The sequence below is a fragment of the Dermacentor variabilis genome, chromosome 6, assembly GCF_050947875.1.
Source record: "Dermacentor variabilis isolate Ectoservices chromosome 6, ASM5094787v1, whole genome shotgun sequence".
Classification (NCBI taxonomy): Eukaryota; Metazoa; Arthropoda; class Arachnida; order Ixodida; family Ixodidae; genus Dermacentor; species Dermacentor variabilis.
This window is the reverse complement of record NC_134573.1, coordinates 179,317,804-179,341,960: the sequence shown is the minus strand read 5'-3', so window position 1 is coordinate 179,341,960 and position 24,157 is coordinate 179,317,804. Positions and strand designations below refer to the sequence as shown.

The window sequence follows — 24,157 nt, the reverse complement described above, 5'->3', positions numbered from 1 at the left end:
AGATAATTTTCAAAGAGTACGACGAAATGCATTGGCGTTCCAGTTACTTTAAGAAAACGCTGTTTTATTTTTTGGAGCACAAACTGGAACGCCAGTGAACTTTGAAAATTAATATCTCGAAATTGGTGCAGTCCTGAGAATTCGTTGCGTGTGAATACGCCGTGCGAACTCAGCGTCTATAATTCGTAAATTGAAATAGTGGCCGTGATTTTAATAAATAGAAAAGTAATTATCGTAATTATGTAAATTGTTTAGTTAAGTATTTTGTTTTCTCGTAGAAGTAATGGCCACCTGATCGAGTAATTTAGATCAAGGATTAGAATTGTGCTATCTGCCACAGATAATTTTAAAGATTTGGTGCAGCTAAAGAAAGAGAAACACCCTGACATATATAGTTCCCGTGCACACATGTGTTTGCTGACGCTTGTTAAGTTTTGCAGCATCGGGTCCACCTGTATTTACTGCCTATTTTCACATTTTTCACACTTCTCTTGCTTGCATTTGTCTTGTCTTTAAACTACCGCCGTTGTTGCCTCATGTGTATACAATAAGGCGACGGTCCCTCAAGCTGTGCGTATTGCTTCGCGCGCAACATTTTGGTTGCAAAATAAACATTACTATTAGATTATTATTATGTAACATCTTTCTGCAACAACTGCCTTTTTTATAGCCAGTCTGATTCTATTCACTTTATTAGCGTACACAAAAGTAAACCCCTTCTTCTCCTGGCCTCACTCGCCGCTGTTTCCTGCACTAAAGTACCCAAGCTACCTTTTGTAGTTGCAGTGTCTGAGGTAACTGTCACGTGGTGACTCTACTGGTAATGAGTGGTCATACTACGTACCAGTTGCTTTCTTCTTCTTTTTTTAATTATACAGAATGTTTATAAATCACCTGTCACGTATAAATTCAAGTCCTTGAGCCGGATTACTCGAAGAGGCGGACATTACTTGCACGAGAAGTCAGAATGTATAAATTTAATTAACTAAACTTCACTAGTTAAGTTCTAACTAATTCCTGTACGACATATTTGCAACTTACTTGGATCGCTTTAGCCGGTGACTTCGCGAGGCGGAACCACTTCGGACGAATTCTCATAATGACGCTAGTTTCGAGATATTAATTCTCGAAATTTGCGACTAAATAAATTGGCAGTCCAGATAATTTTGTGCTTCAATGCATAAAATGACGTTTTGTTAAGAAGGTAAGTGGGACAACAGCGCACTCGCAACGCAAGTCTCGCGGCACATATCTCGCAACCTGTGCCATCTTCGTTCCAACATCGTGCCTTGTCAACACACCGGCTACAATTCGTAAAATGCAATACGTGCCGTAAAGTAATTAGATAAAAACAAAATGAGTGAATATTTTCATTAATGAGTCAATTATGCATGTATATGTATTGTGCAAGTAATGTACGCCTCTTAGAGCGATCTTGTTCGAGGAGTATAACTGCGCTATCTGCCACATAAGTTTTTTTGTATGGTTTAAAGAAAGGCACACCCGGTATTTCTACAGTGTTCCGCTACACACAGCCGCACTCACGGAGGTGAGGTGTGCGATGAGCGTCGTGTCGAAGTGAGCCATGGTGATGCCTCCCAGGGCCAGCGTGACAAGGTCGACCAGCACTCGGGCATCGGCCAGGAAGGCGATGGCGCTGCAAGAGCTCAACTTGAGCGTCTTCTCCAAGGGAACGCCTGCAAAGCGCACGGATTATTGGTTTCTGCTGAGCACGCCACGATACCCGGAAGCATTCCCCGTCACCTCCTCCTTTTGTGCGCGACGTCTTACGATATCTACTTTCAAGCAGCTCCTTGCCCCAGCCCGCAATGGGGGGTGGTGCTCTCTCTCTCTTGCGGTATCTGCAGTACTGAGCACACATATTTTTTTCATATATTATATTAACGAACACTAAATCGGTTCATCAGTATGATGTCACGAATTTTAAGCCATTTTATCGTATTTTAATACGTTGGCATTCTTAGGGTACTACGCGGACTTTCCGGGGGCTATCTATCTATTTATCTAATCGTTCTCCCGCCTACCTGGATCACTGGATAGCCACTGGTGGAACGAGTAGCGCATCGCGCTGCTATGCTGACGTAACGGGTTTCAAGGCCAACCACCGGACCAACTTGGGTCACCGAGTACGTGGCAACGTGCACACACGCGCTGCTCTTCAACGAACCTCTTTTACGCCTACATTGGTCACTGTGGACGCGGGACCGAGCAGGTATCGCTGTTCGAAGCCCTTTGACGCCGACTTGGAGCACTAGTTGCGTGCCACTCGGCCTGTGCTGGTCTTCAATGAACCTCTTTGATGCCAACTTGAGTCGCTGGGTATGCGCCAGCAGGTGTGTATATACCGCTCTTCAATTAACGCTTTTGACGCCTACTTGGGTGACTAGGTGTGTGTCGCTGGGAATGTGCCACTCTACAATGACGAAAAAGACATCCCTTAAATTCCTGCGATGCTCAGGTGAATCGAACCCACGTCACAAGGGTTACTCAAGGACAGCAACCCAACGCATTAACAGACTGCGCCACAAGTGCACTGGGTACGTGCCACTCTTCGACGAACCTCTCGCCAACTTAGGTTACTAAGAATGTGCCGCTCAGTGTGCGGCAAGCGAGGAAACAATTTTCAGAATTCGCCGGCACCGGTGCGGCGTGCTGCTCGTCTCGGAGGCCAAGCACAGACTTCTCGAAAGCGTCACTAGATGGCGCAGCATGTCCATAGAGAAGCGCGAGAGAGAGGAGCCCGGTTGCCGCATGACGCGTTCCTCAGTTTCGGAGGCCATGCGCAGGCTCCGTGGCGGCGGCGCTATAGATGGCGCCAAGTGTTCTGAGGTGAGCGCGAAAGAGTAGTCGCGCTGGAGTACACGCCTCATGCATAATTCGTTTCGACGATTGAATTGAATTCTTGGGTTTTGCATGCCAAAACCACGATTTTATTATAAGGCACGCCGTAGTGGAGGACTCCTTGATTAATTTTCACCACCAGGGGATCTTTAACTTTTCCCCAATGCCATTCCCCTCGGCCATTCCCCAATGGGAATGGCCGAGAGCCGATTTGCGACTCCTGCGGGTGCGAGGAGACCATCGAGCACCTATTGTGTACCTGCCCTCGCTACGATGTCCAACGTCTCTCTCTGCGAGCAACTTTACGCCGACTGGACTCGAGACCGTTCACCAAGCCAAAGATACTCGGACCGTGGCCACGCCCGTCACTGGCTCGAAAAGCGATTCGTGCACTAGTGCAGTACTTGAAGTGCACCGGCTTGAGAGACCGTTTATAGTGTCCTTGTGTATGGTGTCTCTCCCACACGTACCCTGTGCTTACTCTCTCCCTTGCTTCCTTTTTCTCTTCCCCTTTCCCCCACCCCCAGTGTAGGGTAGCAAACCGGATCCTGTTCTGGTTGACCTTCCTGCCTTTCCTATCCTTGTTTTCTCTCTCTCTCTCTCTCCCCAATGCACAGGACACGGGCGTTTTTTGCATTTGGGCCACCTCGAAATGTGGCCGCCGCAGACGCATCACCGTCGACAGTCATCGTTAGATGGGTTCTGCCGCATTCTTATCAGTGGCGCCGTACACGTTCTCAGCACTCACTACGTTCATTCTGTGGCTCTTTTAAAAAACAACGTAGTTCATCTTTACTGATAAAAAATTAACTAAGCTCGAGCAGATGCTTTAAAAATTCGTGACGTTACGTGGAACTGGTGTGGGAACTTCGAAGCGGAGTCGCCACCTGTCCTTCGTATTTACTTATGTTTATTTTTCCCGGCTTAACAGTCCTCCTCTCGCGGTAACCGTTACTTTTTTTGTATTCTAGGGAGGTAATTTGCCAATACGTCAAAAATTGTTTTTCCCTTTAGTGCCCCTTTAACGCGCCTGGCTAGTTCTGGCGCCGAAGTACACCAACGGATATTTTGTACCTGCTTGAAAATGGTAGCCAAACGTGCGCAGTGCTTCTGCTGACGCAAGCACCTTCCTATGTTTCCAGTTAAGAAAGACACGCAGTGAGTCATTCCTTAGAACGTGATTGAAGTTGTTCGCGCACAATGCAGGTATATCTGTTTTTGCATATCGCTATAGAGTGTACGGGCGGGCAAAACACGAGTGGCTGCTGTCATACACATGGAAGCGTTGTGTTCCGCAGTGTGGTAAGAGTTTGCTGAAATGTTTTACCATGCTGTGTCACCTGACATGATAACAATAAATATTAGAACTAGCGTTCCCACGTGACCTTGCGTACCCAAAACCCCACTCCCCGCTCGCGTTCTCTTGTCCATTTTTTGCGTTTTTTTTTACTCTCAGCCAATAGCGTCCCTTAAATTTGAGTCCTATATTTCTAAATTTACTTAATACGAGACTGCATAGAAACTGGACATTGTAAAACAGCGTTTTCTTTCTCGTATGCTATGAGTGCATAACGAGAACATGATTATGTACTATTTTTCATCATTTATGAGTTCATGTGCGACACGTCAAATTTTACGCAAGCGTGTTTAAAAGAGGTTTGTTGACTTGATACATAGCAATATGGGGGGGGGGGGAGGCAAAAATGTCTGGTGTCAGATTATAGCGTATCTGTAAGTTAATGTCCTTAATGAAGCTCCGTTTTGTTGTTATTGCTCTATAAGCTTGCTTCTTAGAAGTTCGAAGAAAATGCTATGCGCCTATTGATCTTCTTTACGAAAATAACATGGGCGCCGCCATGTTATTTCCATCTCGTGGTACGCGTCCGTTGCTTGCCTACATTGCCTCCAATGATTACAATGGATTTGCATGGTGCCCAGTGTGGCTCAGCAAGCCTCTCTTGGTGGATATCGCAGACGGCGATAGGGTAGACGACACGAAGCTTTGGTCAGAGCTTCAGAGGACATGTAAGTACTTTCGGTGCTCACTACACTTTGTCCAAACAGCGCGAGCAGCCTATACTGTGCTTGTACTATAAGCGGAGCTAGAAATGTATCCCAAGTTGTCTAATCTTTCCGCTTATGAATTAAATCAGAATCAGTGTGTTTTGCTCTTCGTTCCTTATTTGGCAATCACCAATCACTTTGAAGCTGCGACTTGCGATGTTTCCGACCCCGTAATGTTCCTCGGTGCGTTCACTATCTGATATTTATTTTCTGCCTAATTGCTTGCGGGTGCGCTCAGTTGCAACAGATTTGTTCTTGCTGCGCACAAGGCTTGGAACGTAGATGATCTGTGTTTTGCAATAACTTGGGGGGAGGAAGTAACTTAGACGTATTATCGCGCTACTAGCTTAGTCCCTGTGGACTACCACGAAACGTTCAGCTTCGAATATTCGTGTGTAGTCGGTGTAGTTGCCGTCACCCATGCTTCGGCGCATTGTTTTACAGTGAGCCCATTCGCTTATTCTTAACACCTGGGTGACATAGTGGGCGTAAGTTTGCGTGTGAGTTGGTGTAGATGTGTGTAGACAAAGTGCGAGAAACTTACTGTGCCAGGAAGCGGTGCTACTCTCACTTTGTAACGAGCGGTACTCACTCTTGCCAACGACCCGGGGTTGAAATCCTTTCTTTGGAGGTAAGTAATACAATGATGGCGTAGGAGTCAATGTTCTTGTGCTCGAGGAAAGCCTTGCATTGCGAAGGGGTTGGCCGGCAACAAAGGCAGTCCTTACGTGGCAGCACTCTGTGGACATGGCTACACAGATTCATTCTCTCTCTTAATATGCCAGTCAATATTTTTGCAGTGAACTACGGCACACATCTTCCCTCTGCCGTTCCACGTTTTGCAACATGAACGGAGCGCAGTGCGTTATCGAACACCCAGTTGCTTTTCCGACAGCTGATCGCACAGTAGTGGGGTAGAAGCGGTAATGGTTTCGTATTCGTGCGCTTTCGCCGAGGCAACGTGGGGCGCGCCGCCGAAAGCGCCATCTCGTTTCTCTAGAGCTAACTGCTCCGCGAAAAATTTCTATAGAATGAGCTGTTCAAGGAGGCCATTGTTACGTTGAAGATAACCGCCAAGCGCAATTTCTTTTTTTTTTTTACTGGCGTGAACGAGGCGACCACAAATGATGCATTCTTTTTTTTAACAGTTTGCGGCGCTTGTCACTTGATATTTCGCACTGCTAAATGGGATGAACTTCTGTCACACTTCGTAATCACTTTTCTTTTTTCTTCAATGTTTTTATATTGCGACTACATGCTGCGGAGAATCCACACCAGACATCTGTTTCAAAGTTCGACGAAAGTTTTGTGATAAAACCGTTAGAGCTGGCGCAGTGAAGCATGGAGAAGCTCTCGAGCCTGCCAAGCGTGTAATTAGCCGTGTTGTGGCCCGTCACCAGAATCCTGGTAAATATGCTTTGGAGCTCTTTATATATATATGTATATATAATAGAACAGTGCATCGTGTCAGAACCATCGGGTGCATCAATATCAGTACTGGTATAAAAATTAAATGTGTCTTAGAGGGGACGCGTTGTCGAAATTTTGAATTTGCAGGTGCTTTGAGAGCTTCATTAAAGAATTGTTCAATTTGTGCCAATTGTAGTTATTTTCTATAGTTTCCCACGGACCAGAACTCATGGCGTTTCCAAACTACTCGGTGTATCGGGATTAAACTTCGTAGAAAGGAAACAGTTATTAGCATAAAAACGCTGAATATGTTTCAATGTTGTAGGTGTATTGGAAAGGGCCACTGCAGCCTTTAAATATCTCCTTCGAGAAGTCAGGTTGCAATATTATAATTATAATCAGTTTGAAGCAGTTGTAATATTATAATTCTATTGTATAAAGTAATATTATGAGTTGCTGTAAACAACAATAATAATATTATGTGAAATGGTGAAGCACCGTTCGTGTTAGGCGGAAGACATGGATTCAGCTCCCACTTGCGGCAAGTTGTCTTTTCCTCCACTTTCACTTCACTTTTCCTTATTATATGTGCATTTCAATTAAACACGACGGTTAATTTCCCGTACGCTTGTCTGACTTTCATTGTCTTCTTGCTTCACACGGTTGTAACTATAACGAACAATCGAACGCCTCAGAACCCCTTATTCTCCCCGGACAAACTACAGCATTTAAATCAACGACAAGCGTTAAACGCGGGAACGACAACGCACGTCCGCGCACGGGACACGCGAAATTTGTTCAGAACAGCGCCGTACCACGTGAGTCGGGAAAGCAGATACAGCGTGTGTACAGGCGTGCTATAGCAGTGATCACACGTGCGCACAACGCGAGAAATTTCATCCGATCCGCAAGGCGCAGGGCCGAATACTTCGTTCATCTTCCGCGAGACAGCCGAGCCTCATGCACGCGGACAATCCATCCGCTTCCGTTGTTCAAAGCCCGCAACCGTCGTGCGTGCAGCGAGCGCACAGCGCATGCAGGCGTGAGCACGTGGTGAGCTTTTTCCCCGAACTGGACGCATTCATCCGAAACATACTGGTATTCATATGCAGGCACACTCGGGGCATAAGCCTCGACGTAAACAGGGAATGATACGTGTGACATATCATAACCGTTCCGCCCTTGTTCGATCGTCGAGTTATCTCGTTGGTTTCTGCGAAGCACAGAGCCCATGTGGAAACTTGCGAATGCGTTTCTGCGGACACTGAGCGCGGGCACAACGCAGAAGCCCGCTCCGGTCAGGGCCAGAAGGGCCGGTCAGGAAATGAAGGTCACGGCTATCTCGTCGAAAAGCGAGAGCGCGCGCGTGCACTGGAATTGACAGCAGGCGCCGCATGCGGTCACGTGATCTCACATGAGTCCAGGGGCAGGGCGACCGCGATCAGGATTCCGAGCAGCATGCAGCCGCCGACGGCGAAGTAGGGAAGTGGGTAGATCCACACCTGCGCACAGACACACACGTGCATGGATGTGATGTCGCCCACTCTACAACGCACATGTGCGCCAGCAGCGACCTTCGTGCGCTGTTTTCGCGCGGCCTGGCATTCACTGGTTCGCCGAAAGCAGTGACACCTTTTCTTTTCTTTGTGTTGTTTTGTTAAACGAGTACATGTATCCCAGAGGACACGTCAATTTACGTTCGCTGCTGCTGCGAGATAGGTCATAGGTACAAAGGAAGTATTTGCGCTAAAGCTTGACTGACTCAACGCACAGTTATGTGCCTGACCCTCCTGCATGCACTTACAGAGTTTGAAAGCAGGAAGACATATTAAATGGAATGAGATATTGGTGGCAAGGAGACCACTTCTTAGCGGAGGCAAACGGCTTCCATTGGATCCCAACAATATCGAAATAGTTTGGGTTGTTGCATGCGCAGGCAGCTTGCGTTCCCTAATGTAAAACTCCATAATAATTCGTCAAGTTTTATGTCTTTAACCTCTGTACCGAGCATGGCCGCTCGATCAAAACGCTGACCGAGCAGACCAAAACTGAAAAAAAAAGAAAAGAAGAATATAAAGATTCAAAGCACATTTTGGAATATATATGCGAAGCGGAGCTTTTTTCCTGTAGCGCCTAATGAAATGCTATAAGTGTGCCCATTTCATTCCTGTGTCTCTGGCGTAAAGGAAGCTGGCGCGCGCGCATGTGCCCTCGCGCGCTCGTGTTACGCAATGTGGCAACCTTTATATTATTGGCTTGTATTCCGTCGTCGTTATCATCATCATCATCATCATCATCATCATCATCCTATCTTATGTCCCCTGCAGGACGAAGGCCTCTCCCTGCCATCTCCGATTACCTCTGTCCTGCATTAACATATTCAAACTTGCACCTGGGAACTTCCTGGTTTCATCACCCCACCTAGTCTTAAGTCGTCCTCGACAGCGCTTCCCTTCTCTTGGCACCCATTCTGTAACCTTAATGGCCCACCAGTTATATAACCTATGCATTACATGGCCTGCCCAGCTCCATTTTTTACTCTTAATGTCAATTAGAATATCGGCTATAACCGTTTGCTCTCTGATCCACACCGCTCTCTTACTGCGTCTTATCGTTACGCCTATCATTCTTCGTTCCATCGCTCTTTGCGCGGTCCTTAACTTGTTCTCAAGCTTCTTTTTCACTCTCCAAGTTCCTGCCCCATATGTTAGCACCGATAGAATGCAGTGATAGTACACCTTCCTTTTCAATGATAATGGTAAGCTTCCAGTGAGGGTCTGACAATGTCTGCCGTATGCACTCCAACCCACTTTTATTATTGTGTAAATTTCCTTCTTATAATCAGGGTCCCCTGTGAGTACTTGATAGGTAAACGTACTCCTTCACAGACTCTAGAGTCTTACTGGCGATCTTGAACTCTTGTTCCCTTGCCAGGATATTGATCATTATCTTTGTCTTCTGCATCTTAATTTTCAACCTTACTGTTACGTTCATTCTGTTAAGGTCCTCAATCATTTGTTATAGCTCGTCCACAGTGTTGCTGATTACGACAATATCATCTGCAAACCGAAGGTTGCTGAGGTGTTCGCCGTTGATTCTCACTCCTAAGCCTTCCCTTCAGAAGAAGTATTCAATAGCTTGAATACTTCTTCCAAGCATACAGTGAATAGCATTGGAGAGATTGTGTCTCCTTGCCTGACCCCTTTCTTTATAGGTGCCTTTCTACTTTCTTGTGAAGAATCAAGGTAGCTGCGGAATATTTGTAGATATTTTCCAAGATGTTTACGTAAACCTCCTGTATTCCTTGGTTACGTAATGCCTCTATGACTACTGGTCAAATGTCTTCTCGTAATCTATGAAACCTATTTAGCGAGGCTGATTGCACTCTGCAGATTTCTAGATTACCTGATTGATGACACATATGACGTAATCTATTGTAGAGTATCCCTTCCTGAAGCCAGCCTGTTCTCTTGATTGTTCTTGGCAGAAGTGAAGTGCTGCCCTTACACTGTTGGAAATTATCTCCGTGAATATTTTATACAATACTGGAAGTAAGTTAATGGGTCTATAATTTTTCAATGCTTTAACGTTTCCCTTTTGGTGGATCAGTGCAATGTTGGCATTATTCTAGTTCTCTGGGACCCTTGTAGTCGATAGCCAGTTCGTATAAAGGGCCGCTAGTTTTTCAAGCATTTTGTCTCCTCCAGCTTTGATTAAAGCGACTGGTAGTCCATCTGCTCCTGCCACTTTTCCCCGTTTCATGTCTTGCAAGGTCCTTCTAACTTCATCGCTAGTTATAGAGGGATCCTCTGTAACCTGTTCATTACTACTTCGATTGGAGGTATCGTGGCTGCTATGGGTACTGTACAGGCCAGCATAGAATTCTTCTGCTGCTTTTACTATATCTTCGAAATTGCTGATGATATTGCCCTGCTTCTCTTTCAGTGCATACATATTGGCTTGTCCTATGCCAAGCTTTCTTCTCACTGATTTTTTACTGCTTCCTCAGTCTTTCTCAAGTTATAATTTTGAATATCCCTTACTTTATCCTTGTTTATCAGTTTCGACAGCTCCGGTAATTCTATCTGGTCTCTTGAGTTGGACACTTTCAATCTTTGTCGTTTCTTTATCAGGTCTTTCGTTACTGGGAAGAGCTCACCTACTGGTTGCCTTGATGCCTTACCTCCCACTTCACTTACTGCTTCTGAAGTCAGTTTAGTTAAGGTTTCGTTCATTACCTCTATGTCATTTTCATCCCTCTGTTCTAAGGCTGAATATTTGCTTGCAAGCACCAGCTTAAATTGGTCTGCTTTTACCCTTACAGCGTCTAGGTTGGCCTGTTTCTTCTTGACCACTTTTACACTTTCCCTCTTCATATTGAGGCCAATCCTAGACCCGACTAACTTCTGATCACTGCATTTTACCCTGCCTAACGCTCCTACATCCTGCACTATGCTGGCATCGGCAGAAAGTATAAAATCTGTTTCAATTCTTGTCTCACCATTAGGGCTTTTCGAGGTGTACTTGCTGTTGCTACGCTTTCTGGAGACGGCGATTATTATTCGCAGATTATTCCTTTCCGCGAATTCTACCAACATCTTTTCTCTAGTGTTCCTAGAATCGATGCCGTAGTTGCCTCTTGCCTACGATGCCTGCGATGCCGTAGTTGCTTTCACCAGTCTGCTTTTCCCCCACTTTTGCATTGAAGTCGCCCATGACTACAGTATATTGAGTATCTTATTCAATTTAAATGTATCGGGCCGCTTCTTGGCCAATTCAGCAACACTCGGCGATCATTTCGAAGAGCTAGTTTGCGCTGGCACGATAGCAGTATACGTGCGATTGTAGCATTTTTCTTTCTGAATATCTCTTTCTTCCTCCTAATAATCCTTAGCATCTTTATACAAATTCAGTGTCACACTGAGATATTTAGTCGGCACGCCGCTCCGCTTTACATTTTCGAAAACATTTGTCATTGTTTCCCAGCTGTCTTGCCAAAAAAATGCACACTTATTCCAGTGGGCAAGGGAAAGCTTTTCTATATTCGTGCCGTCACCTGTGTGCAATATGCTCTAAGCTGCTAAAGTTTGATACGTGCTCCAGGTGCTATGCATGAAACGGTTAAACGTCCAAAGATAAGTAAAGTTCTCGCCATCTTAGTTTGTGTCTCCAAGTGGGAACGTACGAGTTGTAGAAACATTTTCTGGCCAGTGAAAGGTGGCGGGCAGGGTTTAGCCTTTCTTTCTCTAAGATATATTGTTTCAAGGTTTGTGTTTCTGTAAAATCAGAGTGATCCGCTATTGCGTACTATGTTGCAAGTCAGATTATGTTATCCTACCCCAATTTGTTGTGTCTCCGTGTTGTGCATATATATTCGTGGTTATTTGCATGAAGTAGTGAAGCTTTAAACGTACTAAAAGTGTGTATTTCTTTGCACTAAGTTGTTGCGATGACAAAAAAAGAAGGTTACGTAAAGGTAGTATCGACGTAATGTTGCTTGAGCCTTATCACACGATGTCCAAAATTAGTCGCGGAAAATATTTCCTTATAAAGTCAAAAGATTGGCTGTTCGCCCATCCGTCAAGGTATTTTTTTCTTTCAGCTACACACCGGTGCAGTTTCCGTAAGACCATGGCTACAGGAAAAAGGCCTATTCGTTCCGTGGTCGATTTATTGCCTATGTTATGCTGAAAACCGGAAATATTTTTGTACTTTTGTGGCGCTATAGCTCGCTAGATTATCTTACAGCACACCTCAAAGACCTTCCTTAAACACCATACGAAATTGACTTTTTTTTTCTTTTTTTGCCGGTTCGCGGTGAAAGTGGCGTACGATATGATATGTTTACACTGTTAAGAGTGCTTGCCGTTTGGAAGACGCGCATGGTTGCGCGGCACGCAGGCGTTAACGTAAGCCCACGCCGAGAATAACTTTTGTAATTGCTCATTGTATTCCTACAGAATTATTTGTCAAATTGTAGTTTTATGCTGCATATTTTTCTCTTGTAAACTTACTGTTTGAATTTATGTGTAGCCCACTCCCCTCTGTAAAGCCTTCACAAGACTTGAAGGTATAATAAATGAAATGAAAGTAGGGCTTACATCAGGGATGTACATAACGCAGGATACCTGTTCTGCATTATCTTGTCGCACTGGAGCGTTCTTAAAAGGCTCCCTTCGAAAAGTAAAGTTTGGTTGCAAATATTAGCCAGTGTCTTTTCTCTGTAAAATGCATCATTTTCTTCATTTCTGCATATGATGTAGCTGACAAGTAATAAAGAAAAGGAAAGTGCGTTTGCGCCCTAATGGTTGGAGAATCGGCCGGGCTGATGTGCTGTTCGATCCTGTGAGGTTCTCCTCCCGTGCTCTTGGGACAAAGGAACGACAGCACAGTAGTGCAAACAATCACAAGGGCATTTATTGCACCTTTCATCGATCAATGCCAGCTAGCCGAGTTGCTATCCACAAGACATGCCGATGGGCGCACGACAAATCTAGAAGTCCAACTCACCGCGACCGGATAGCGAGCGAATATGTTCGCCCCATGCTGGATCCCAACGCCTGGTCGTTCGCGTGTCCGGTCACGCGAACGGTGGCGCGTTCCAAGGCGGCCACGCGAGACGGTATCGCAGAAGCATGGATCGGCGCACGTGCGGCACGGCACGTCCGCACTGCTTGCTGTCCCGAACCAAAGAGGAAGCGCCTTGTCTTTCGGCGCCCAAGTAACCCCGCCTGACGGCGGCGTTAGCAGCGCAACACTCGCGCCCTCTCTCGTACTGCGCCTCAACCACTCCGACCGCCGCGGGCGCCAGGCCACGCGGCGAAGCCGGATTACAGGATACGCGCCGTGCGGGAAAACAACATATCAGGGGACGCGTGAGAGTCGCGCATCCCCACAATCCCTCCATTGAAATCTACCATTTACTTTTATTTTACAGCGAAGCTATGTATGGCTAGGATCTGACGATCGCGTCCGTGAGTAGCCCAACAATTTGTCATACGTGGGCCGATCCCGAGGATAGTGCAATGCCGGGCGGACCCACAGCGGAGCTGAAGCAGGCGTTAAGCACTCCCCCTATGTGGGCCGATCCCGAAGGTAGTACAATGCCGGGCCGACCCGCGGCGGAGCTGAAGCAGGCGTTAAGCACTGCCCGTATGTGGGCCGATCCCGAAGGTAGTACAATGCCGGGCCAACCCGCGGCGGAAGTGAAGCAGGCGTTAAGCACTCCCCATACGTGGGCTGATCTCGAGGATATAGTGCAATGACGGGCGGACCCGCGGCGGAGCTGAAGCAAGCGTTAATCATTGCGCATGCGTGGGCCGATCCCGAAGGTACTACAAGGCCGGACCGACCCGCGGTGGAAGTGGAGCAGGCGTTAAGCACTCCCCATACGTGGGCCAATCCCGAGGATAGCGCAATGCCGGGCGGGCCAGCGGCGGAGCTGAAGCAGGCGTTAAGCACTCCCCATACGTGGGCTGATCTCGAGGATATAGTGCAATGACGGGCGGACCCGCGGCGGAGCTGAAGGAAGCGTTAATCATTGCGCATGCGTGGGCCGATCCCGAAGGTAGTACAAGGCCGGACCGACCCGCGGCGAAAGTGGAGCAGGCGTTAAGCACTCCCCATACGTGGGCCGATCCCGAGGATAGCGCAATGCCGGGCCGACCCGCGGCGGAAGTGAAGCAGGCGTTAAGCACTCCCCGTACGTGGGCCGATCCCAAAGGTAGTGCAATGCCGGGCTGACCCGCGGCGGAGGTGAAGCAGGCTTTAGGCATTTACCATACGTGGGCCGATCCCGAAGATAGTGCAATACCGGGCTGACCCGCGGGGGAGGTGCATTTCGCCATTAAGGGGCCCACATAGATTTGCACAAAGTTTGAAAGTTTATTTAACATAATGAACGTGTACAATTGCAAAGTACACACTTTTGGGACCCAACAAATTTGTTAAAGGGTCATCTTTCTTCACGAAGTGGAAGGGCACTGAGTTTTCTTAATCGTGAGCGTTTCGGCAAGACAGCACACATCAGCCACGATCAGGAAAGTCCCGGAGAGTTCGCAAATAAGAAAGTTTCGCACTAATGGACAAAAACTCTGGCCTTTCTGCATTCCTTCCTCTAGTCGAACTGAGGCCGCCGCCGCCAGAAGCCGACGTTGCGACCTTGTGTTCAGGTGAGCACCGTGGCCACTTGCGTGCATGCGAAAATAATGAAGCATCACTTGCTGCCTCGCCTGTCATATATACATATACGTCGGCGTTGTTTCGATGCAAGAAGCAATACACTGGCATACGTATCAATATAAATTTGTTTTCGTCCAACACGTCCCGGATAAGTCTCGGAATTTCTATAGTCAGTAATGTGTGTCCGAGATTCACCTACGCTTATCTTCCAGTTCTGCAAGTCTTTACTTTCCAGAACTACAAAGTTACGACGACATTGCGGGTCAGCCCGTGGTGTCGTCGTCTTTCTTGCCTGTGTTGTTTTTGGCGCAAAATCTTTTTAGTAGGCAAGATCACCAGCTAGCCCAGCAGTTAACTCTTACAAAGTTATCTTCGTTTTTTATTCCAGTTGGGTGTATCGGGCTTTAGCACTTGGCGCTAACACAGTGTTGTAATCATTGAGGTCAGTATGGTTATTTATTCTTACCTCAATAAGTTCGAAACCCAGTATTGGTCCCAGCAAACCGCCAATGCCGACTGCGACCTCGGATAGAATCTGCATATCAAAAACAAGAGAAGTAACTTTCGTGGCATTTAATTAAATTGAAGTTATCACAAATCAACATTGTTCACGCACAAGAGAACTGGAAAAGACAGTTGCGCATCTCCAAATCCCCTCTTTGAAAATTATCGTAACATGACTACGGAAATAGAGCACGATTAACTTGATACCAGAGGTAAGTTTATTGAATTGCGTTCGTTTCGTATGTTGGTGTTATTTTTGGATAACGTCATCAATGAAGTTTGGGACGGAGGTGTGGATTATGGCAGCTTTACGTAGCTGAGGCTCAACTATTAAATATTGGTACATAAACATTAACTGGAGTCGATTTGCTAGTGCAACCTATATTTTCTTCTACATCAAATATTTGGTGCATGATTTGAGCTTTCAATTTTAATAGCGCAGTATCTCTGTAGATTTCAATCTCTTACCGTCGTATTCTAGAACGTTCCATTACTGAACACTCGACCTCGACTTAAGAAAGTATGTATATATATATCAGTGCCACCCCTGATGATAACTGGCCATTGCGCTTCATGATCACCTTCGACAATTCTTGAGAAGCGTGGTTGCTTCATCAACCGAAAGTCGGCGTTGTGTTCAACTTGGTGGAGTGGACGAAGAGCTTTGAGTGAGGATCGTTTGCGAATACGGGGCTACTGTTTAGATGGATCAGTACAAGAACCCGTTAGTCAATCTATGGGAGCAGGACTGTCCAGAGAAAAAGAGAGAGAGAAAAATGATAAATGAAAGGCAGGGAAGTTAAGCAGGACTGAGTCCGGTCGGCTACCCTACACTGGGGAAAGAAAAAAAGGGGAGGGAAAGATTAAGAGAAGGAAAGGAAGTACACCGTGGATATCGCCGTGGTAGCAGTTTTCTGCTCTATATCAACTGACGGTCACTCAGTCCTGATCACAGTCCGGATTGTGATCCTGATCATAATCCGGTAGCCTTCAAAAATCGCAGCAGCGCCTTTGCGGCATTTTGTAGCTGCGATATGCGAGGCCATTGTCCTATGATCTTGCCCAAGGTGAACGGATTTCTATCCAACTGATTAAAGCTTTGCAGAGGTCATGTCTTTCAGTTTCGAAAGATGGACAGGAGCACAGGAGTCTCCTCGACACCGCAGGCATTTCGCTCGGCGCTATCAGCCACTACAATCAAACACGCATATTCGACGCCCAAGCGTAAGCGGCACAGCATTGTTTCCGCATTTGGCGGAAACACAGGTAACTGCCGCAGTTGCATAGATGGGTCGAGGGTATGTAATCGATGCTCGGTGAAATCAGGTGTGTGCCACTGCTCTAATGTCATACGGTGCACAAGCTTGCTTAAGTGTTGGACTGCGTCATTCCTCGGTAAAGGCACAGAAACAAGCTTTGCTCCTTCCTGTGCTTTTCTAGCAGCTTCGTCAGCGAGGTCGTTGCCGGAGATACCAGAATGACTCGGCAGCCACTGAATCACGACGTCGTGTCCTTTCGCGATCATATGATGGTGCGTTTCTTGCATCTCCGACACGAGCTGTTCACAGGACCCGCGACGAAGAGCTGACAGAGGACATTGTAGGGCCGCCTTCGAGTCGCAGAATATTGCCCACTGATTAGCCGGTTGGTTGTTAATATAATCATCGGCACCTCGGAGGGCAACAAGCTCCGGACCAGTCAATGTTGTGACTTGAAAAATCTTATATCGGATGATTATTGATCGAGGTGGCATAACCACTCCGCCGGTGTAGCTGGTCTGAGTGGAAGAGCCATCCGTATAGATGTGGATTCGCTAACAGTAGCAAGTATGCAAACAATCCAGAGCTGCTTTCTTCAAGGCCAAAGTAGGCAGGTCAGTTTTCTTTCTTAGCCCTGGAACGGAAAGGCGCACTTGAAGTGGTTTAAAAACTCCAAAACTGAGGGTGAACGTGCCGAGGGTGTGAAGTCCGATGATAGGGAGGCACGATGAGTGCTGACCACATTGGAGAATGACGTCTGCGGTCGTCGTCCTGGCAGGCAGGCAAGATAGCTTGACTGCATCCGTGAAACGCGACGAATATGGTCCCTAAGAGTGTCGGTGGTAACGTAAGTCGTAATCGGATATTCTTGAGCCATTATAACTGTTCCTGCTGTTGAGGTCTCCGCGGAAGGCCGAGGCAAACGCGTAGTGTGTGTGTTTGAACGCCTTGAAATTCTCGAAGATTTGACTTGCATGTTTTAATAAGCATGGGAGAGCTATAGCCTAGGAATCCGATAAAAAGTGCTCGGTACAACTGTAGCATGGAGTCCGCTGACGATCCCCATATTTTGCCAGCGGTGAATTTGAAGACGTCAACAGATGGGAGGTTCTTCTTTAAATGGGCAACCTGAGGGCTCCAAGAGAAATCCTGTTTAACAGTGACACCCAAAAACCGATTATTTCTTTTGTAGGAGATTGGCTGGCCATTGATGCGTACTGAATAACCAGACATCGCTTTTCGTGTAAAAGCGACTAACGCGCGTTTTTGTGTCGAGATGGTTAGGCCTTGTGTGCAAAGATAGCTAGATGCTTGCGTTGCTGCTTTCTGTAGCCTTGCACAAATCTGCAGGCGAGTGACCTCTGTTGCCCAGATGCAGATATCGTCGGCTTATTTGAGACACTCATTGTTTCCGGTGAGGGCTCGGTCAGCCCAAGAAGCGCGAGGTTGAAAAGAATAGGGCTTAGAGCACCGTCTTGGAGAACGCCTCGGCATGTCCAGTGGTCGGTAGTCGGACCATTTCCAGTATGTACAAACAAGGACCTTTGTGTCAAGTAGTTTCGCATCCATCAAAATACTCGCCCTCCTAGTTCAATTGTTGAAAGTGCGTCTACGATGGCTTGATGGGAAACGTTGTACGCACTTTTCACACCAAGAAATCGCTTCCTAGATTTTTGCTGCTCTATAGGTGGTACTAAATCGATGACACTGTCAATCGATGAACGGCCTCGTCTAAACCCCGCCATAGAGTCAGGGTAAATTTTGTGGTGTTCAAGGCACCATTCGAAATGCATGAGGATCATACGTTCCATTAGCTTTCGGACACAGCAGGCGAGTGCTATAGGCCGATATGATGCCAGTTCTGGCGGTGACTTTCCTGCTTTTAGCGGCAGTACCAGGCGGCCGCATTTTTACTCCTGTGGAATCTTGCCATGACGAATCAAAAAGGTTGAAACGTTCTCGTCACACTTATCGACCTAGGTGGCGCAACGCAGTATATGTTATTCCACTGGGCCCTGGTGAAGACGAACACCTACAGATGGCCATAGTAGCCTCTAACTCTTCCATAGAGAATGGAGCGTCCATACTTGTATCTCGTGGACCGGAAATGACGCCTAAAGCCATGCCAGGGACTAAAACTGCCCCGCCGGCGAGTGTCGCACAAAATTCCTATGTAACGTCTATCTCACGGTGGTTTTGATAGAGAGAAATGACATCAAAAGGGTGTCGTTGCTGGGGACAAGAGCAAAGACCTCGTAGGGTACGCTACACACAGGACAGAGGGTTGCGTTGGTCCACTGATTCTCAAAAGCATTTTCCATTTTTGATTCGCTAGCTTATTCATTCGGCGCTGTACCTTCTTTTGCATGCACCGAGCTACTCTGAGGTCAAAAATTGACTTCGTGCGCCTGTACCGCCTTTCAGCTCGGCGACGTAGTGCACGAAGCCTTTCCAATTCAACGTCCTACTCTGTACGCTTGGATGAATGTGTAGAGCAATGCGTTCAATCTTGCAGTGCATCTGCAATTAGGTCTCCTAACCTGCGTGCGATGTTTATTGCATGTGTTTTCTACAAGATATTCAAAGACTGGCAGTCAATTTGGCGAGATACGAGATACAACCGGTAGTAAGGCATCTAGTCCATCGATTCTCACATAGGTCGGAATGTGATCACTTTCATGGGTTTCAATATCAGTGAACCACTGCACGCTCGAAGTCAGGCAACATAACACCAGTGTCAAGTCAACGCAGCTGCTGTACGTTGTTCCTCGCAGAAATGTCGGGCTTCCGTCATTTAGAAGACAGGTTGTGGCCTGATGCAAAAGATGTGAGTGACCTGCCCCTTGAATTTATCCTGCAGTTTCTCCATATCTGAGGGTAAGCGTAGAGATCCTCTGTTATTTTCCAAGGACCGGGAGTCGCAGCCATATCTTTTTGTCTTTTGCAATTAAACTCACTTGTTGGGGAAAGGCAAACGCCAATAAGTGTAAAAGACAGCCCCTTCTTTTTTCCAGTAACACAGACGTATTGGTTACCGTCATGTGGCCGTAAGGGTTTGGCAAAATATGTAAGGACCTTGCGACTGTAAACTAGAACCTTGCTACTTTCGGCACACGTAGTTGAAACGAAAAGTTCATATCCTAGTAGTCTTATGGTGGCTGATAACTTCGGTTCACAGATGAACAGTACAGAAGAGCGGTTTTCAAACACGAACTGCCGGAAATTCGAAATACGTGACTTCATGCCTCTCGCATTCCATTGGAATATGGTGGCGCTTCTGGCATTATCCCGGATCGATCGCTGGTGTTGTCAATGAGCCATGGTTCCGCTGTATAAGTTCTCAAGCGCTGGACTTCTTAAGGCTTGCGAGAACCGGATTGATGGCATCCAGCACTTGTAATGCACTTCGAGCTGTTGGTGTGTGTAACTTGTCCACAAGAAGATGAAGAGCACTCACCAGAGAGCAGATCATGACAACAATTTGGTGATGTTGGTCCGTCAATTTATCAGGAACAGACGAAGTGTACCTTGCTGTAAAGTCTGATCTCGCTCAGTAGGTGCATGTAGCCTCGTGAGTTCAGGCCAAGCGTCAGTTGCCTTGCTGTTCGATGCTCCTTTGTCCTTAGAGCTGCGTATTGATTGGGCGGGAGAGAGGGTGGTGATGTGGGTGGCTCGCGTTGTACAGAGGATACGGAGGTTCTTGGTCGGCGTCGGCGACGTTATCGGCGTCGCTTCATAGATGTTACTGCTTCTCAGTGAGACGAATGGTCTCTGACCATTTTCTTCAATATTGCCGTTTCCTTTCGAATCGAAGGGCATTCCTTCGAGAAGGTATCGTGGGGGCCGCTGCAGTTTGTGCACTTCAGCACATTAGCCACGCACGTGTTAGTGGTGTGGGGCCTAGTGCATAGAGAACACGTGGTCGTGTTTTTTGCACACGCTACTTACATGGCCTAACTTCATGCACTTCCAGCACTGCAGCGATTTTGGTATAAAGGGGTGAACTGCGTGTCGGAAGTGGCCCACCTTTACATGTGATGATAGGGATTCGCCTTTAAATACGATCTTAACACACAGTGACGTGCCGAGACGAAACACGTTTTGTGATGACAATGTTTTCTGTAGCTGGCTCGACTAAGACCGACATTAAGACTGCTTGATTAAGACCGACGAATTGGAGTCGGCAATGGTCTCGTCAACATCGTAAATTACACCAGTGCTGACTTCTTTGCCTAGCGGAATATGAAGGCGGACTTTCATCCCGTCAAGTTCCATGGCTTCGCGCAAAGAATCCAACGCAGCCGCGTGCTCCGCGTCAATCGCTAGGCCGTTCTTACGGTTGTTTACTCTAATTTCTTTGATTTCATTCGGGACCAGCGCCTCTAGATGTGAAGACAGGGCTTGCCTCTGCAGGCGTCTCAGGTTGTCAGTGGCGAGAACTGGCGTGAAAAGGATGGCGAGCACCTCGGTATTCCGCGAATATCTCATGATGCATGCACTCGAATTCGAATATGCGATTATGTGATGAGAACCCTTTTTGCTTCATGGCTCCGCACCAGCTCGAAGGTGTCTTCACGAGATTCTCCACTGCTGACATAGAACTGCATGGTGTCGTCGCTGTCAGTGTCGCTCTCGGTGCCGCTTCGGTTCCTGGGGCAGCCGCTGCGGGCACTGCTGAGCCCGGCGGACGTGCGTGAGACTCTATGTCCATCGCATTTAAGCAGGAAACAACAATTCACTGGCAAAGTCTAAGAAATTCACAAAAGGAGTAGAGCTGGAAGATTGTTGTTGTTGTTGTTGTTGTTGTTGTTGTTGTTGTTGTTGTTGTTGTTGTTGTTGTTGTTGTTGTTGTTGTTGTTGTTGTTGTTGTTGTTGTTGTTGTTGTTGTTGTTGTTGTTGTTGTTGTTGTTGTTGACTGACCACACTAGGCTGGTTGAAAAATGCATCTAATAAAATACCAAACAAGGGTAAAGGCATACATTCAAAAGAAAGCATTAGGCAACTAAATGCTAATAGAAATTTCATGAGGGTCTATACATAAATTTAGGATAAATGAAAATGAAGTAAAGCGTCCCACAGTTGGAACGCTAGCAGCGAATCGTTCCTGACGCTTCAATGAACTTGTGTACAGCAGTAATCATTGACCCATGGCTTGTGCCTGATTGACAAGAGCCAAAGGACAAGATGTTTGGTGTAATAAGCGCTAAACCCAGTTTACTAGTTGGAAATAAGAGGAACACTCTGCTGAGGGAGGAGAAGCGGCGGCAAGAAACAAAGAAATGGTCCACAGTTTCTGGTTCATTGAAAAAAGAGAAGTTAGTTATGGATAAACCAGGTCTATGAAGGTAAAAATTTAGGCAGGAAACTCTTCCACGGAAGCTTTTAAAGGTCACCTTCCATTGTCGTGAAAGGCATTTGCTCGTGTTCCATCGGAAATTCAGATGTCGAAAATCATCTGCGGAAAGTAGGAGTGAATAATTACAATTTTAAAATAAAAGACGTTTAAATCTATAGCTCCGGTTATAAGAGCGCAATTGTTCTTGTTCCCTATATCATTTTGCCTGAAAGACACTTCGTCTTCTTCCTAGGCAATACATTTCGTTCCCATCCGCACTTTAAAAATGAAAGGAAGATTGCGCACAAACCAACGACGATGATTGTCAATGTAAACGAATAGCCGAATGCCTCTAGAACCGACCACCAACCATTATAAAAGCGGGCGAGACGAGTGTCATCTCCCTCCCCCACCCCACTGCCAGGAAAAAAAGCTCTTCTCTTTAATAAATAGAAAGAATACAGTCTGTCCAACAGTACCGATGCACTCCATAAAGAGGAGGGATTTTAAAAATTCAGTGCCCTTCCACTCTGTGAAGAAGGATGACCAGCGAGACTGTGAATGTGGGCCCCTTAATGGCGAACTGCACCTCCGCCGCGGGTCGGCCTGGCATTTCACTAACTTCTGGATCAGCCCACCTATGAGAAATTGTTGGTCCATGTCCACGGAGACGAGATCCGCCAGAACCTAGCCATAGACAGTTTCGCTGTAAAACTACTGGGGCCAAAGTCGGTTGAAAACAGTGTCTAAGAATTTTGTTTTCGTTGAGGGGAAGGTTGTCCGGAGCATGACACGCGCGGCGCTGCTCTTAGCGCACTGAAGCGAGAACACTCACAAAGAGGGTGCACAATTGTCTCTTTGCATCCATACACTCAACGTTCCGAACTATATATATACACCCGCTTCAGTTCAGAGGTGAGCTTTATTTACCCACCAGCGGCACGACGTAAGAGCTCTGATGCTTGTAAAAGAGCACGCTGTACATGGCCGTGAAGTACAGGGCGAGACCCACGCCGCCGACGGACTTGATCGTCGCGCCCAGTGCCATGAATGCCGTCTCGTTGACGGGAAGCCAGTGCAGGGCTCTGTGGAAGAAGGCGAGCACTCGTCCATGAGCTTAACGCGCCCGCTATATCGACTAGGGACGTGCGCACTTGATCGCAGTGAGAAAGCTTCTTTGGGCATATGCTTCGGTGTTCCTGGATGTGAGCATTATCAAACAGTGTGATATTCTAGTGTACATAACCAATTGGAAAAGTGAGACACTGCTCTTGAGCGCCGCACTGGTTAAGTAAACTTCGTCTAGGTTGAGGCAAATTTAGCTGCAGGAAATAGACTCATTTGTTTTAAGAAATAATGCCAACTTTGCCGGTAGAAAGTAAAATTGCCGCCGACTGCTGAAAGGGTAACTTGTTTACGTGGACGATCCCGCGAGTTTTGACTACTGCAGAAATCGACCAGCGTGAGAATAGAAGGTATTGACTATAACTACTTGCGCGAAACCGAGAAAATCAGCTGTTCGCACAGTCATTGAAACAAGACGAAAATCACGCTTTCCACAAGCTGAGCTTAATACCCCAGTCACATGGGCATGCCAAAGGTCCTTTGAAGTCAAGTAGAATAGAGCTTTCAAAGCAACATTAGTTCAAGGTATATGTGGCAGTGTTACACGGTCTCAAGATGGTTTTCGCTGAAGCTTTTAATATAAACCGCTACCTACCCTAAAATGTAACAGTGTCGAGGAACGAAAGACGCTAACGACGCGCAGAAAAAGGAACGAGGACACTTTAATGGCTAGTAACCGATAAGCAAATCGCACATGGTACCCATGTTGCGTCGATGTTGCTGCTGGCGACAGGCTGTGCCGGCGCTGCTGTATACCGCCGCGTTCATGGTTGAGATTGCGGGCGTCACAAAGTGTTTGGTGCTTAGAAACTTCTGTAATACAGTGATGCTTGCTTTTAGCAGGTAAAAAATTGAACTTCCGTATTTTTTCTGTATTTTGTTTTCTTCTGTAGGACGCTCTTTACACTCAAGAGTATTTCCTTGAGATTTCAAAGGACAACGTGGACTCCCTTGACTAAAAGCTCCCTTCGACTAGACCTCCTTTGATGCGACCGTGTGACAGCGTGCGTCCTTCATTGAAGTAAATAATCTTTGGTTCAAAGGCCTTTGAAAGTGCCCATGTGACTAGGGTAGGTACCGGTAGAGATATTATTTTCTTTTTGTGTGTGTGTGTGTATGTCTGTGTGAAATGTAAATCTGAAATTACCCGAGTGCAACGACAGCCAGTGCTTTCAGTACTACTCCTAACACCAACAGGTGGCTCGGGTAGATGACAGACATCTGAAAAAAAAAAGAAAGAGAGAGGGAGGGAGGGAAAAAAAGCCAGTGCAGCGCGGAATGATTGAATATATATATATATATATATATATATATATATATATATATATATATATATATATATATATATATATATATATATATATACTGTAGCTAAGAAGGCAAGACGTGCCCACTGCAACACTGTGCTTCGTATAGC

The 24,157-nt window shown here is 46.5% G+C and overlaps 1 protein-coding gene across 1 annotated transcript in view; it reads right to left on the bottom strand.

The window, feature by feature from the left end:
* The window catches only part of LOC142585905 (uncharacterized), a 67,980-nt gene that overhangs the window by 10,538 nt on the left and 33,285 nt on the right, over positions 1-24,157 (bottom strand). Inside the window, exons 4-8 of the mRNA XM_075696991.1 lie at positions 23,888-23,961; positions 22,550-22,700; positions 14,984-15,052; positions 7,751-7,838; positions 1,546-1,697 (exon numbers count right to left, since the gene is read on the bottom strand). Coding sequence (XP_075553106.1) covers positions 1,546-1,697; positions 7,751-7,838; positions 14,984-15,052; positions 22,550-22,700; positions 23,888-23,961 — 534 coding nt within the window. The remainder of the gene's footprint in view (positions 1-1,545; positions 1,698-7,750; positions 7,839-14,983; positions 15,053-22,549; positions 22,701-23,887; positions 23,962-24,157) is intronic.